Genomic DNA, 15,702 nt, shown 5'->3' on the forward strand with positions numbered 1-15,702 from the left:
GTACAATATGATCAAAATATAATATTAGATTATAATAAATCTTAATAAAAATAGAAATCCACTCAGTTCATGCAATCTAATAAGTGAAAAACTGAATAGGGGAAGGAAAAAGCTTTCTGTATAGTGGAAGGCCAACCAATGAATATAGAATGAAAAATGGGGGAGGGTCTGTTATGTTTTTGTTTTGTTTTGTTTAGTTCTATGTGAATTTTAGATATTATTCTACTGTCAGGGGAATAGGCAGCAACTTCTCAGGAGTACTAATGGCTAATAAGAACATGGAAAAATGGTCAACACCTCTGGCCATCAGAAAAATACAAATTAAAATAACACCAAGATTCCACCTTACTCCACAAATAGTGGGTATCATTTTTTAAAAAATCAAACAATAACAAATGCTGGTGAGGCTATAGGGAAAAAGGAAGCCTACATTGTTGGTGGGAACGTAAACTGCTACAATCACTGTGGAAATCAGTACGGAGATTTCTCAGAAAAATAAAAATAAAAATTCCATTCAATGTTGCTATTCTTTTTTAGGTATCTTCTCAAAAGACTTAAAGACATCATTTTATAGTGATACATGCATACCCATGTTTACACCAACACAACTCATAATAGGTAAATCTAGGAAGCTGTTATATATCTATCAACAGATGAATGGATAAAGAAAATATGGCATTTATAATAGTAAGAGTACTACTTTGGGGCCGGAGATTTAGCTCAGTGGTTCTGGAGCCTGCCTCGAAAGCACAAGGTCCCGAGTTCGATATCTGCCCCCCCGCCCAAAAAAAGAGTAGCACTTTGCCATAAAGGGTAAATTTCAGTCATTTGTAGGCAAATGAATGCATCTAGAGACCAAAATGTTAAGTGAAATAAATCAGAGACACAAGCTTAAAAATCATACAATTTCTTGGGCCAGGGATTTAGCTCAGTGGTTCTGCTGCCTGCCTCGCAAGAGCAAGGGCCCGAGTTCGATCCCTGATACCAAAAAAAAAAAATCATATAACTTCTCTTATAGGAGAAACCCAAAGTATAATTAAGATAGACAATATGAAACATGGAAACCTCTTTTGCAAACAGCAAGAGGTCAAGAGACAGAGGGAAAGGGTGGGAGGGGAGGGAAAGAGAAGGGAAAAAAGAATTAAAATATGCTAAGTACATGTACCTACTCAAGATGAATGTAAACATTATGTACTACAAAGATGTACTAATAAAAAAAGAATGGAATTAGAATACTATTGGCAACCAGAAGACTATTAATAATAATATAGCTAAGAAACATAAGTTGATACTAAAAATAGTGGGTTAAAATGTGATGAGGACAATTTAAATATTAAAAAATTTTTTTTTGAGATGGAGTCTATGTTGTCCAGGCTGGTCATGAATTTGCAATCCTCCTGCCCTCTCAGCTTCCCAAATTAGCTGGAATTATAGGTGTGCACCACCACTTCCAACTTAAATTTAAAAAAAAATTTTCTGATGAGCAAGAGAGTACTTACATAGTTTTACAAAATATTTACCAGTTACCAAGGGGGGAAAGTAACTTTATAATGGGAACCTGGCAGAAACCACCTTAAATCAACTCATCAGGGTTTATTTCATAGTAACGGGACAAAATCAGTCTATATCATCTGATAGGATAAATGTCCTTTCGTGATATTCCTGCCAAAGATTCATTCATAAATAAATATGAGACAAACTGAACTAGAGGGCATTTTATCAAATAACTGGCTTGCAATTTTCAAAAGTGTCAAAGTCATAAAAGCTGAAGAAACACTACAAAGTTGCTCCATAAAAGAGACTAAGGAGAAATGACAATAAAATTGTAACACATGATTATGGATCAATTTTTTGTTGTTATTGTGGTATTGGAAATCCACACCAAGGCCTTTCACACACTAGGTAAGCACTCTACCACTGAGCTACACCCCCAGTCCAGATGTTTAAAACTGTATATATTTACAGGGAACAATGTGATGTTTTGATACATGTATATATATACTGTGCAATGATCAATTTAGGTAATTAACATATCCATCACTTCAAACAGTGCATCTTTTCTGTGGTGAGAAAAGTTAATATCCTCTATTTTACCTATTTTGAAATGTACAGTACATTAACCATAGTCACTATTCTATCAATAAAACTAGAATTTATTCCTCCTAACTGTAATTTTGTACATTTATTAATGTCTCCTTTGTACCCATCCATTGTAGGCCAATCTTGTAAATTTCTGTACTGCATTACATCTGATTCAGAGCATGTACAGTCTTTGAAGGAGTCTTGTCCCATCCCTGCAAGCTCTTGTAAGCACTGACTAATACAAAATTGGTACCAGGAATGGGGTCATTGTTGTGACACTGCCTGGCTATGTGGCTCAAGGGCCTTTGGAATTGGTTTGTGGAAAGAGATTGGAAAAGTTTTGAGAGACCAGCTGAAGCAGCAGCCCTGGAATGCTTTAAGCTATATTATATGGGAGAGACTGTTCAGAGATCAGAATACCAGAGTACTGATGAAAATGCTGCCTTAGGATGAGGCTCAGGAGGCTCCTGTTGGGAAGAAAGACTGCACTGCCTGTTTGGTCCCAAGCAGTGTATGTTGTGGCAGAAAGTGTATCTGCATTTTGCTTGTGTCCAGTGATTTTGCATGGGTGGTAGAAGAAATTTCAAGGCAGTTTAGTGTTGGGGTGGTGGCATGGTTATTGTTGAGGGCTTTTGGCCAGATCTATGTTGGGAATTGAGAACAGAGAGCCCAGCAGGGTGATTTGAAGCATTCTGAGTCTGGCCAGAGGCGAAGCTCCAGTGGAGCTGTAGATTGCATATTGCATGGAAGAAGCAGAAGAGAATGTGGTTGTTGAACAGGACAATGTAAAGGATAACTTGAGGCCTTTTACCAGAGTACCTGTACACTGGGGGAAGGGAAGAGTGTATTTGGAATGCAGAAGATCCCTTGGGGCATCTCCCATTGTTGCCATGCCCTGTCATAGGGGTTAATGGGAAGCGAGGATTATGATTGTAATAGCTCTCACTTAATATGATTTCAATGTTAATAATGTTGATGGATTTGATGCTGGTTTTTAAGTATTGTCAGATCATGTACATAAATGAAAACCAAAGGAGATTTAAAACTTGAGAAGCCATATTTTTTAATGTGGATATACTGTATTGGTATACTGTACTTTGTAAACAAATTATTAATTTTTTACTTGTGAGTGGGGGTTTTCTTTTTACTTGCTTTCTGGCTTTTAATCATTAGTATTAAATGCATTTTTAAGATTTTGGAATAAAGTGAAAGAGACAGAAGAGATGTGTGAAGCATATACATTTGTAGTTTTTAGACACCTGTTTGTTATCAGGTTTAGTCAAGGTATTGTGGTTTTAATTTTGAATTATGAGAACCCTTTGAATATTTGTTTCTAGTGTGGAAATGAGTGCAATAAGAACTGTATACATATAATTGTTATATTAATATAAATCTGAATAGATCAAGACATGTAAGTATTTACAAATGTGCTGCTGGAGACTATAGTTTAAGGAAATGTGTCTGGTTATTGAGATGACAAGGGGTGGATTGTGGTGATTAACTTGATTGTTAACTTGACTGAGGAACACCCAACTGAAATGAGTCAGCATAGTTCTGGGCATGGAAGACCTACATTTTTTTTGGTACCAGGGATTGAACTTTGGTCCTTGCGTTTGCACAGCAGGCGACAAAACCACTGAGCTAAATCCCCAGCCCTGACCCACATTTTTTTTTTTTTGGTACCAGGAATCGAAGTCAGGACCTTGCATTTATGAGGCAGACGTGGTGTCACTGAGCTAAATCCCCGGCCCTGGAAAACCCACTTTAAGGAGGATTGTTGTTAAACTGTATAAAAGGAGAACGGAAGGGAAGGATTTCAGCTGATCTTCCTTGGAGGAGCTTCACTGTGGCTGATTGTACTTGGAGGAATTTCAGCTGTTCTCTTTAGAGGCGCTCTGGTCTTCAACTTTGACTTTGCTTTGGGCATCATCATCTGGCTTTCAGAGCAGATTCTTCAGCTTCCAACACTAGCCTTTCAGCCTGTTGGCACAGACTCTTTAGTTTCTAGTGCCAACCCTTTGACCTCCAGGCGCAGACTCATTCTTTCCTCGAGGATCCTTCAGCTTCCTGTTGTGAACACACACAGGGTTGCCGTGGGCTCCAGGCCTTTGGTTAGATTTTTCAGATCTCTAGCATGCAGACAGATCTTTTGCACTCTTCTACATGTGACTCTGTGGGCAGCTACTGTAGGCCAATCTTGAAAATTTCTGTGTTCTGCATTAAATCTGATTCAGGGCATGTGCCATCTTTTGAGCAGCCTTGCCCCAGCCCTGCAAGCTCTTGTAAGCACTATTATATTCCTTATTACCTTATCTTTTCATTTAAAAAAGAAAATTGGGGCTGGGGATTTAGCTCAGTGGTTTCGCCACCTGCTGCGCAAGCACAAGGACCCGAGTTCAATCCCCGGTACCAAAATAAATAAATAAATAAAAATAAAAAATAAAAAATAAAATTGGCATTTCTTTCACTACCAAGAGAATCATTTCTCTTGAGGATACTCTGAAGTCAATCCTTCCCTGCCACAGAAGAAAAATGAATAACTGTTTCTAATGGGCTTTTCTCATTGCCATATTAATACCCACTCCCACCCCACCCCCCAGCCTATGGTACTGGAGATTGAACCCAGGGCTTTGCTAATGCTAGACAAGCAATCTATCATGAGCTACATCCCCAGCTCTTTTTAAAATTTTACATTGGGACAGCATCTCACTAAATTGCCCAGGTTGGCCTTGAACTTATGATTCTCCTGCCGCAACATTTGGAGTACCTAGGACTACAGCAATGCACCACTATGTGCAGCATATAGTGGCCTTTTAAAGGGATGTAATTCAGCATGTTTCTCATTTTTATTCATGTCCTGGCAAGCCCAATGGATCAGTTTTTAGCAGCAACAGTTAGCAAGCTGCAAGAGAAGGGAGACGAATATCCAGCCAGTAAATAATGTTTACAGGATAAGGATATATGGTAAAGGACATCTAAAGCTTTCCATGGAAAGACAAAATATGAGAAAATTAATGGAAACATCAGTAAAAATAATGGATATGAAATGAACTGCAAGGGATCAGCAACATGTGAGTTTTTGACAATGGCTGGTAGTAGTCTAAATATGACACATACTGACACCTTACTGCAATCTTGATGTACCACCAACTACCATTTTAGAAAACTGAGGTAGAAAGAAGTCATTTGTGTTTGACTGGCACATGCCAGGGGCCAGGTATGAAAGTTCTGGATATGTTCATCTTTTGGAATTACTTTGAAAAGCAGTTATTTAAAAAGGAGAAAGACAAAAAAGCAAGTGTTGGTAAACTGAAAATAGTACTTTCTCTCTGGCAGAAAATAATCTTGGCACTACCTAAAAGGGAGTTCAAAAGCTGCCTCACTTTGGAAGAGGCCCAAAGGAACACCTGTCCTTTTGCTATACGAGTCTACAGAAAGCCTCTTACACACATGACACAGGAGGGCCAGATGGCTGATTGGCACTAATGGCTGAAAACGTCAGTAACAAACTCCTTGTTGCTGAAGAAGCTCAAGGAAAAGCAGAATAACTTATTGCTAGGCAATGTATGGAAAGAATCACTATGAAGTAGGAAGCGGACTAAAGCTAGAATCCTTACAATACAAAGACCACTCTCACAAGGATTTCTTTGTTTGGGGGGAGGGGAGAATTGAGATAAGTTCTCGCTATGTAGTTCAGGCTGGCTTTGAACTCATTATGTAGACCAGGCTGGCCTTGAATTTGAGGCAATCCTCCTGCTTCAGGCTCTCAAATGCTGGGATTGCAGGCGTGCACCACCTTGCCCAGCTCATAAGGATTTCCTGCAGCAAATCCTCTCACTTTAGAATAAATAAAGTCTATAAGCAATTCAAAAGTTATTCAAAATCTAAATTATTCTGTGTTCCAAAAAGTTGCTAACACCAAACTTTTATTGTCAGTGGACCTACTGCTGGGCCAGTGACTAGTCAGAGACATAACTGTGTCCTTTCTTTCTTAGGGACACCAGTTATATCATAGACTAACCTTTCAAGTAGGGTTCTGCTAAAAATACAATGCTTATGTTTGAACACCAAGCAATAGGCTAGAATCATATTCTTGAAAGATTTACAAGTTAACTAAAGGTTAGAGATTACTTAATTCAATCCAAATGACAGTCATAGTTATTAGGCCTCTTAGGGTTGATTTTACCCAACTAAGATACTTAGGAGCTAGCTAAAATTGGTGTGGTAGCACACATCTGTAATTTCAGTATTCTAGGAGGCTGAGGCAGGAGGATCACAATTTTGAGCCCAGACTGGGCAACTTAAGTGACTTTTAGCAAGACCTTATCTTAAAAGTAAATTAAGAAGCGGGTAGAGGGGACCTGGATGATGTAGCCCAGTACCACAAACACACACACAGAAAAAAGAGCTAGCTAGTATCACGCTCAATCTATAACAGATATATCCCTTTTAATCAAGGCAGAAACAGAAAAGTAGTATACAGTAGACCTCATTTCAAGATTATGCCTTGATTATTTTTCAAGTTATGGGCAACAACTGTTAAGGTTCTTAAGACCATTCCTAAAACACAATCAACAGAATTTTGAGCAGGGATGGTTCTCACTATACTCTGAAGCAAAGCAAATTGTTTTTTAGCTCTCTATGGGAAAATGAACCAAAGACTCAAGGGCTTTATCAGTTTGCTAGAGCTGCCATAACAAAGTAGCCCAGATTGAGTGGCTTAAACAATAGAAATTTATTTCCTCAACATGTGGGAGGCTTAAAGTACAATAACCACATGTTGGCAGAGTTGGTTCCTTCTAAGACCTTGCTCCTTGGTTTATAAATGGCTGTCACCTACCTATGTTTTCTTCTTTTTCCTTTCCTTTCCTTTTCCTGTGTGTATGTGTGGTTTTTGCTTGTTTGGTTTTGAGATAAAGTCTTGCTATCTAGTTCAGGCTGGCCTTGAACTCACTATGTAGTGCATGCTGGCCTCAAATTCATGGTAGTCTTCCTGCCTCAGTCTGCCAAGTGCTGGGATCACAAGCATGCATCACCATACTCAGATTCCCTATGTTTTCACATGCCTTTCCTCTATATGTGTCTATGTCCTAATTCCCTCTTCTTGTAAGTCATATTTGATTAGAGTCCACCTCAATGTCTTTGTTTAATCTTAATTATCTCTTTAAAGACCCCATTTCCAAATACAGTCACATTCTGAGGTAGTGGCATTAGGAATTTGGGGAGGTGGACACAGTTCAGACCTTAACAACAGTTATACTCCAAAATAAATAAAAGACACCCCAGTAAGGCCACTGGAAGGTGACAGTGTGTGGATCCTAGTTCCTTGTCTTCTAGGTCTCTTTTGAAACAGAGGTCAAACTCACTACTAGTAGCTCTCAATTTTTAGTTCTGTACATATCTACATTGTTTACTGGAACCATTTCCCTTTGCTTTCCACTTGCTCATTTGCTTAATAACTATGAAGTTCAATACACACATATTCATAGTAAGGATTTTGTAGAACAGAAGTTCATCATTGTGCAACTAGGACCTGATTCTCCTTCTTTTCTTTCTTTTTTCTTTTTTTTTTTTTTGCAAAAAGCAATGACAAAGTTTATTTGAAAAAGTAAAAGTCAAGAGTGAGAAACCAGCTCAGCAGAGTGAACTTGGGCAGAGTAAAAGAGGAAAAACCAAGATAAAAGTATACCCTGAAGAAAGCAGGGTGGGCTAGAGTGAGGAAAGCCACCATAGCCCTCTCCTAGATCTGAATGTGAATAAAGAGAATAAAACTAAACTGGTGGATAGTAGAAATGAGCAGGAGTAAAAGATAACAAAATGGAATGACATAAACCTGAAAGGGGAACAGAAGTTTTTTTTTAAAAAAGACAAAGGTAATGGCCTGCAAGTGACAAAAAGACTGTGAGTATACCAATTCTTATCACCAATAAGATTTATTTTAAAATGCTATAAGTATGTCACTTTGGGGAAAAAAGAGGACCTGGGGCTGCAACAATTACTTAGGTTCAGAAAACATGGTATTATATCCAGAAGGTATCTTAGATAAAGAAGCAGAACAGTACAGTTCATAAGAATATGACCTCTGAAGCCAGACTGCTCCAGGTTGTGTTGTTTTGGGGTGGTGGTTTTTGTTTTTGTTTTTTGAGACAAGGTCTTGCTTTGTAGTGACAGCTGGCCTTGAACTATGTAGCCCAGGCTTACCTCAAACTCATCGAAATCCTCGACTTGGCCTCTCCAGTGCTGGGATTACAGGCATGTACCATCACATCCAGATTCTGTTCTCTTTTTTGAGACAGGGTCTCACTATGTATTTCAAGCTAGCTTTGAACTCACTGTACAGCCCGGGCTGGCCTTGAACTTCTACTATACTACCTTAGCCTCCTGAGTGTTGGTATTACAGGAAAACACCACTATGCCTGGAGGGTACCTGGGTTTTAATCCTTGTTTGGCCATGTACCAGTTATGCTATTGTGTGTATGTGTGTGGTGTGTGTGTGTGTGTGTGTGTTTATGTGTTGCTAGGGATTAAAAAAGTGCTTTCATCATGTGTTAGGCAAGTACTGAGATACTGTACACTTCTGGTCCTTTTTAAAATTTATTTTTGGACCAAGTCTCACTAAGTCACCTAGGCTGGGCTTGAACTTGTGATCTTCCTGTCTCACTCTCCCAAGAAGCTGAGATTACAGACATGCGCCACTGTGCCTGGCTGTAGCTATGTTATCTTGAGCAATTTATTTAATCTGTTCCCCAGGATGCCCATGCGTAAAATGAGTATAATAATAAAATCTGGGCTGGGGATTTAGCTCAGTGGTTCTGCTGCCTGCCTCACAAGCTCAAGGTCCCAAGTTCGATCCCAGGCACCAAAAAAACCCCCCCAAAAAATCTACCTCATAGTATTGGGATATGAAGAGCGAATCACCTACAAATTTAAAGTGCTTAGAACAGTGCTCAGAAGCTACTAAGTGCTCAGTGTTTGTTAACTTGTTAAATATTACTCAATTGTATGTTTTATCAGAAACATTACAGCAAAGAACTAAAGATCGTAGATACTGGTTTAAAATGCTGAGGGACTCAACATAAATTTTTACTGCTTATTAATAATTTCCTTAATCTCTCTGAAACAGTGTTTTAATCTATTATGAAATAGATTTACCTGTGTTGTCTAACTCATCAGTAAGATGAACTTCTGTCATATACCTCATCAGTTTTTGAGGATTAAGTCAAAATGTATAAATCACTTAGAAAAATATTCAATACATAGTAAACTTATCAAATGTTATTCTTATTTCTTAGTTATTTCATTTTTCAACTTTTCTTGACTAACAAACATAAAAAGACTGTTTGGTTTCTATTTGGTTTACCGACCATATGAACCAGTCAACCAATCTCTGACAATAGAAACATGAGCTCAAAATATTAGGAAGAATCATCTTCTGTTCTCCATCATGAAGGGGAAACAGAGACCAGATCTGCCTTGGTCCCTTTAAATCCCAAAACATCAGCTGGTAGTCGTGGTACATCCTGGCAGTCCCAGCTACTTGGGAGGTTAAGACAAATCATGTAAGCCCAGGCTAGCCCTGGACAATATAGCAAGAACTTGTGTCAAAAACAAAAAAAGCCTAAATTAAATATGTGAAGCAACAGAATACACAGAAGTGAAACATACAAAGTAAGCCTTAAAGTTCCCCAAGCTTACTACCTGGTAAACATGTCTAGCAAGCACCATGAGAAAGAAATATCCTTCTAAAATGAGCACAGTGGGGTCCCTGAGTTGAAGAGGCAGAATTGAGGATTTGTGGAAAGATAAACAGGCTAGAATTTTCAAGGTAGGGTATAAGAAAGACAAATGCTAAATAGAAAGAACTCTGGAGATCTGTAAGGGGTTCTCCTCAAGTTTTTTGCTGAGTACTAAAATCAGTTTACATGAATAAGAAAACTGTCCAAGAAAATGAGGAGGTGGTACACTTCCAGAGCTCACATTAAGGCCATGTACAATTCATGTTCCTACCAGCATGAGTGGAAAAAACTCACAATACATAGGTATCAAGTAGAGCACTCAGACAGTATTCTTGCAGTAGAAAGGAAAAATTAGTCCCAAATGCTGCTAATGCCCCACCAAACAAAGCCTAAAAGTAATCTTCAAAATGACCAAAGAATCTGCTAATAAACGCATCCCAGAATCTCAAGATTGTTTAAAGGAATATAAAAATATTCTGCAAACAAACTAAAATCATCTTGTCATATCACTGAACTGATATTTTACATGGAATTAAGTGGAATGAAACACTAATACACTGACAGAACGTGAACAAATTTAGGGCAGGAAATCCATGAAATGTGACAAATTTTCATGCCCAACACAGCTAGACATTACCCCAGGTTGTGTGTTCCTAAGACCACAGGAATTAAGAGGTACTCCTACTTCAAGCCAAATGCCAAGTCTAGACACATCTCACATGCTGTGGCTGTTACTCACTATTTTTCTCAGTCTTACACAGCAAGGACTAGTGCCTTTCAAAGGGATGCCTTCAGGGAGGTGTCAGCCCCTGCCATACCCTATGTCAGTCTAACAAACTGTCTACAAAACTGGAGCTCCTATATCAAATTATGTCACTTAAATATGTATAATGCATGTGCTCCTACTCTTTAGTTTCTTAGGTTACCTTTTTTCTTAAAAAAAAAAGGTTAACACATATTGATTAATTAATCATACCTTCCTTTTCAACATATTTTTTTCAATTGGTTTCCAAGACATTTCTCTTGGTTCTTCCTGAACAGTTACTTTTCTTCAGTCTCCTTTGGTAATTCATCACTATCTCCTTAACCTCTAAAAGTCAGACTCTGCCCCAGGATTCGATCCATTGACATTTCTTCCTATTAATAGTCATTCACTGAATTTACTCATAAATCTAATTACTTGTATCATTTATATGTGCTTAATTTCTAATTATATACTTGTAGCCCAGACCTTACATATCTCTCACTGAATGTATGAGCTTTGATCAAAAAATGCGGTGTGTTTATATTTTTACAATTTTATTACAGTAAAAGACACATTGCCATTAATGAACTTCAAAATATTCCCCTATACCCTGAACATGTTTATCTCATTGTTCTTGTCACTTCCTAATGCAGTTCTGGAAGTCCTTTTTTTGTGTCTTTAGTAGCATGGTCATGGCTGCCTTGATGTCCTAAATTGATCCAAAATATTTACCTTTCATGTTCACTTTGACTTGGGGGAAAAGCCAGAAGTTACATAGTGCCAGATCCAGTGAATAAAGTTGGTGAGGATGCACTGTGTTCTTTTTTGTTTTGTTTTGTTTTTTTGGTTCTGGGGCTCAAACTCAAGACCTTGCACTTGCAAGGCAGGCGACAGCACTGAGCTAAATCCCCAGCCCCGATTCATTGTGTTTTTACCACCCCACCTTTCCAGTGGATGGATGAGTGTTACTCAGCAGTAACATTCACTGTTTTTGATCACACCTCATAAAGACATGAAAGAAATCTTCAAAAACTGCTTCAGAAAGTAGCAAGAATGATAGGATAAACATGTTCAAAGCAAGGGAGAATGTCTTGAGAGAGATTCATGCCCAATGTGTCTTTTATGGTTATACATTTTTTATTTAAATATTCTTTGAATTTTTCAATCACCTCATGTATAATTAGCTATCTCTTATAATTTTAAAATCTTGGTTAATGGTAACTCCAATTTTCCAGCTATTCAAGCCTAACGTCTTGTATTATCCTTAACCTATCTTTTTCTCAAAACTTGTATCTAATCTATCAACCAATCCTATCAATTCTACCTTCAAAATACATCCCCAATCTGTCACTTCTTACACCTGCATCATCATAGGTTTAGACAACCATTGTTTCTTACTGGGATTACATTAGGAGCCTTCTAACTTTTGATGTTTTGATCAGACATTGTTTTACTTTAAACCCTCTAATATCTCACTCAGCATAAAAACAAGTACCATATACTGAACTTTAAAGTTCCATTTAATCTGCGTCCCCACTACATTTCAGACCTGGTTTCTCACCACTTATCACTTATTCCATTCCTGTTTCACAGGATTCTGTGCTGCACAATGACACAAGAAGCAAGCTCCTAGATGAGGCCATTGACACTCACTGTCGTCTCAGGCTAAACAGTCTTCCTCCAGATATTTCCATTCTGGCTCAGTGACTTCATTGACATCTTTGCTTATATCTCAACTTACCATTGAAGACCTCCCTGACTACCTTATATAAAAGGTCAACTGCTGGTCCTCACATTTCCTACCCCTCCTTATCCTACTATATCTTTCTCAATAGCACTTCTGGCCATCTGATAGGTTAGATATATATTGAACTTGTTTTTCTATCTCTCTCCACTAGAACCTAAATTCCTTGAGGATGGGGACTTATCACTTTGTGGTCACTGTTTGTCTTCCACACTTAAAGCAGTGTCTGACACACAGTACATACTCAAACAATGGGGTTTTTTTTGGTACTAGGGATCGAACGTGGGTCCTTGCACTTGTGCAGCAGGCAGTGAAACCACTGAGCTAAATCCCCAGCAACAATGTTGAATATATGAAAAGGAAGCAGAAAGGGACAGAAGGAGGGCTATCTTCATCAACTTGGGCAAGTCATTTAACCTTTTGTGGACTCAAATTTTCCTGTTAGCTTTATAGATCACTAGCACTCTGTCATGCTATGGGGTAGTCACAAGCCACAGTACATAGAGCAGTCCAGTAGTCAGGATGAACCCAACTATCTTAGTACTAACTTGCTATCCTACCTTCTTCTAAACTTTTGAAGATAGTGGAGATCTATGAATTTCTTTTACTCTTCTCTGTGACAAGCCTTGACTCTTACTCAGTTTTCCCCCATTATTAAGGAGTGAGGTATGGATTTTACCTATAAAGCCAAAACACTTGCCAAGACCCACATTTACATCATGGCAGTTCTCCTTACCTCCACTGCAGTGGGCGGCTGGAACAAGGACTGCCAGGACTGCTGTGGGCTTGTGGGGTCAGGAAAAAGGCAAGAGGAGAAGTAGCCAGAATACAATCAGCACTAAATGGGACTTTAGCAAGGAAGAAGGCTGGAGCCGATGAGGGTGAGAACATGTGCTGGTTTACGTCAGCTCCTCGGCAAAGAGTAGAGATTCTGACAAGGCGTCACAGTAGGAAAAAACAAGATCAGTGACAATTAACCAAAAGAAACATATTCAAAGTGGGTTAGTTTAAGCAACAGGCTCAAGAAAAGTTAAGTGGTCAAATGTTAAAACATTCTACCCTACTATCAATTTTGGCAAAGAATGACAAAAGGCAACTGAGACTTAATCCACAGAGTTAGAATCAAAAGCTTAAGTTTTGGCTATTCAAAGTATTTTGAATTGACATTGGGGCAAGCAAAATACTGTAAATTTATAAGTTATAAATTTGCAAGCAATAAGTAATATTTCATGTTTGATGACTAAAATTTTCTGAAGAAAAGTATATGTCCACAAAAATAAAACATCCTCAAACATTTATAAATTACTGATTATGTCTACAATGACACCACCTTATTTAGCTAATTTTTCCCTAATGTCTATATCAAGTAATATCATGTAATTCTGTATAAGTTTTGTTCCTATTTAAATTTTAGTTTTTCAAGTTTCTTTTTTCACTAAAAACAATGTTAGCCATACTGATATGGTAATTCCTACTGAACACTATTAAATAAGATGATTAGGTTTCTAATTTATTATTGGTAGGATACAGCACAGATGAAAACTAATTGACAAATTCACAGTGTTTATACAAACTCAACATATGCCTCTATGTTAAAGCTAATTAAACATACAACAAGCTGCTAAAAGTATTTGTGAACCTAAATAATATTGCTTATACAAAGTTTTGGAGTCTTAAATACCACATAAAATGAAGTTTAGCCATTTTGATAAATACATGGCTGGGGCTATAAAAATGTATGAAAATCCAACCTCATTTCCCTTTTCCTAATTACCACTCTGCAAACCTGTTATATAATGGGGTTAGAATCTGAAAAAGTTTTGTGTGAAAATGGAAAGATGTCTTATAACTGCTTACTAGCTCCTCAGGGAGTACTTTCCAGATTTAGTCACTTAAACAAGTTCTAAATACAAGTGTACCAACAGTCAAAGAGCATGGCTGTTGACCACTTACGTTTTCCTAAATTAGAAACTTCATGTAAATTTTTCATTTTTCTAACAAGTCATCTCTGACACTTTAGTTGATAAACCTTTTTTACGATCTTTACTTTTTAAATATAGGTATGGGAATAAAAAAAGTTTTTAAAGTATGCAATACTCCCACTTCTATACTTCAAACAAGTGCTGTTTTCCAGGATCTGCTAGAATTAGTAATCCAATTAATCAGCATCCTCAGGCACCAAAGGGTATCAATCAAAGGAGGCCACTGAAGGAGTGAATCCTGCTATCTTTGGGTAAGCTAAGGACTGGGAAGAAAACATTTAGAGCTTTCCCTCCACCTAGGATTTAAGCAAAGACAGTTCAAGATACTGTAGACAGACAACTGGGACAAAATAATTCGAGGACTCCTTTCCCTGGGTTTCCTAATTGATCATTTCTCTCAGCATTTCTTTATTAAGTAAGCCTGAGAAGCTCTTGGAAAAGCCATGCTGCAGAGGCCTTCTCTGACTGCCCAGTTTTGAAATCTTCACCTAAGAAAGTATGTTTCTGTATTAGCCAATAGAGAAATAAAAGTCAAGGCACATGGTAAAGAACAGACCCCAGTGTGGACAAAGGCAGGTCTGAAGTTCTGAGCAGATAGAGCAGGGGCAAAAATGCAAAATCCTCTTCAGTCAAAGGAGGAGACATTTTTCACTTCCATCTATTTTTCACATTCCTGGGGCCTGTATTTGCAGCTTTGACATTAACTTTAGATAAATATTTGCTTTAAAAGCAAGGGGAAAAGAAACTATTTTCATTAACCCAGTTTTCCATGTACCTAGAAACCCCTAAAATTATAGCCAACTTAGTTTCCAGAGTTGTGAACTGCGTAAGTCCATGCCAGTGATCATTGTTTTAATCTTGAATGATTGAAGCCAGCCCAGCCCTCTTCCTGACAGACATCTCAAAAGCAGTGTCTTCCTGCAGGCAAATGAAGCTGTATGTTAGTTGGCATTAGTTCTTTTCCTGACTTCTGTCATTTTCCAGTCAGAGACCCCAGCCTCCTTACTGAATCCGCAGGGATGGTGCTCCCAGTCTCTCTCTCCTCCGTTTCATCATTTTGTTGGATACTGAAGTTCTACCCTTCACACTGGACTCCAGGCAGGAAGTTCTCTCACACAAGGGGTATATCACCCAAAAGAATCTTACAAAGGCTCACTAAACTTATGGGAAAATTTAAAAATCTTTCTCCAAAAACATGATATTCAGAACTTCCCCCTCTCCCAAAAGACCTAAGAGCCCAGGAGGCAGTGGTGAAGCAGAGTGAGGAGTTCCAGGTCCCAAATGAATCAGCTGTCCTCTGATCTCCCTGACATCATTCACACTCACTCTGCAGCAAATCAGAGCCCCAGAGAGCACCTTGTTCCCTTGTCAGTGACAAGCACCAAACTCCCTCCCCCACAAATCAGTTGCAAC

At 38.2% G+C, this 15,702-nt stretch overlaps 1 protein-coding gene across 13 annotated transcripts in view; it reads right to left on the bottom strand.

The window, feature by feature from the left end:
• The window catches only part of Mast2 (microtubule associated serine/threonine kinase 2), a 260,674-nt gene that overhangs the window by 92,583 nt on the left and 152,389 nt on the right, over positions 1-15,702 (bottom strand). Inside the window, exons 1-2 of one of the 13 annotated variants that reach the window (XM_087214750.1) lie at positions 15,296-15,700; positions 13,044-13,238 (exon numbers count right to left, since the gene is read on the bottom strand). The exons of 10 other annotated variants lie outside the window; for them this stretch is intronic. In XM_087214750.1, the coding sequence (XP_087070876.1) occupies positions 13,044-13,238; positions 15,296-15,345 (245 nt within the window). In that variant the 5' untranslated portion in view covers positions 15,346-15,700. Of the gene's footprint in view, positions 1-13,043; positions 13,239-15,295; positions 15,701-15,702 lie in introns of those variants that run through there. 2 more of the 13 variants (XM_087214762.1, XM_087214755.1) reach the window with 2 other exon arrangements.

The sequence above is a fragment of the Heterocephalus glaber genome, unplaced genomic scaffold (genome assembly GCF_053883595.1).
Source record: "Heterocephalus glaber isolate CG9 unplaced genomic scaffold, H.glaber_assembly_v1.0 deba00001451, whole genome shotgun sequence".
NCBI classification, from domain to species: domain Eukaryota; kingdom Metazoa; phylum Chordata; class Mammalia; order Rodentia; family Bathyergidae; genus Heterocephalus; species Heterocephalus glaber.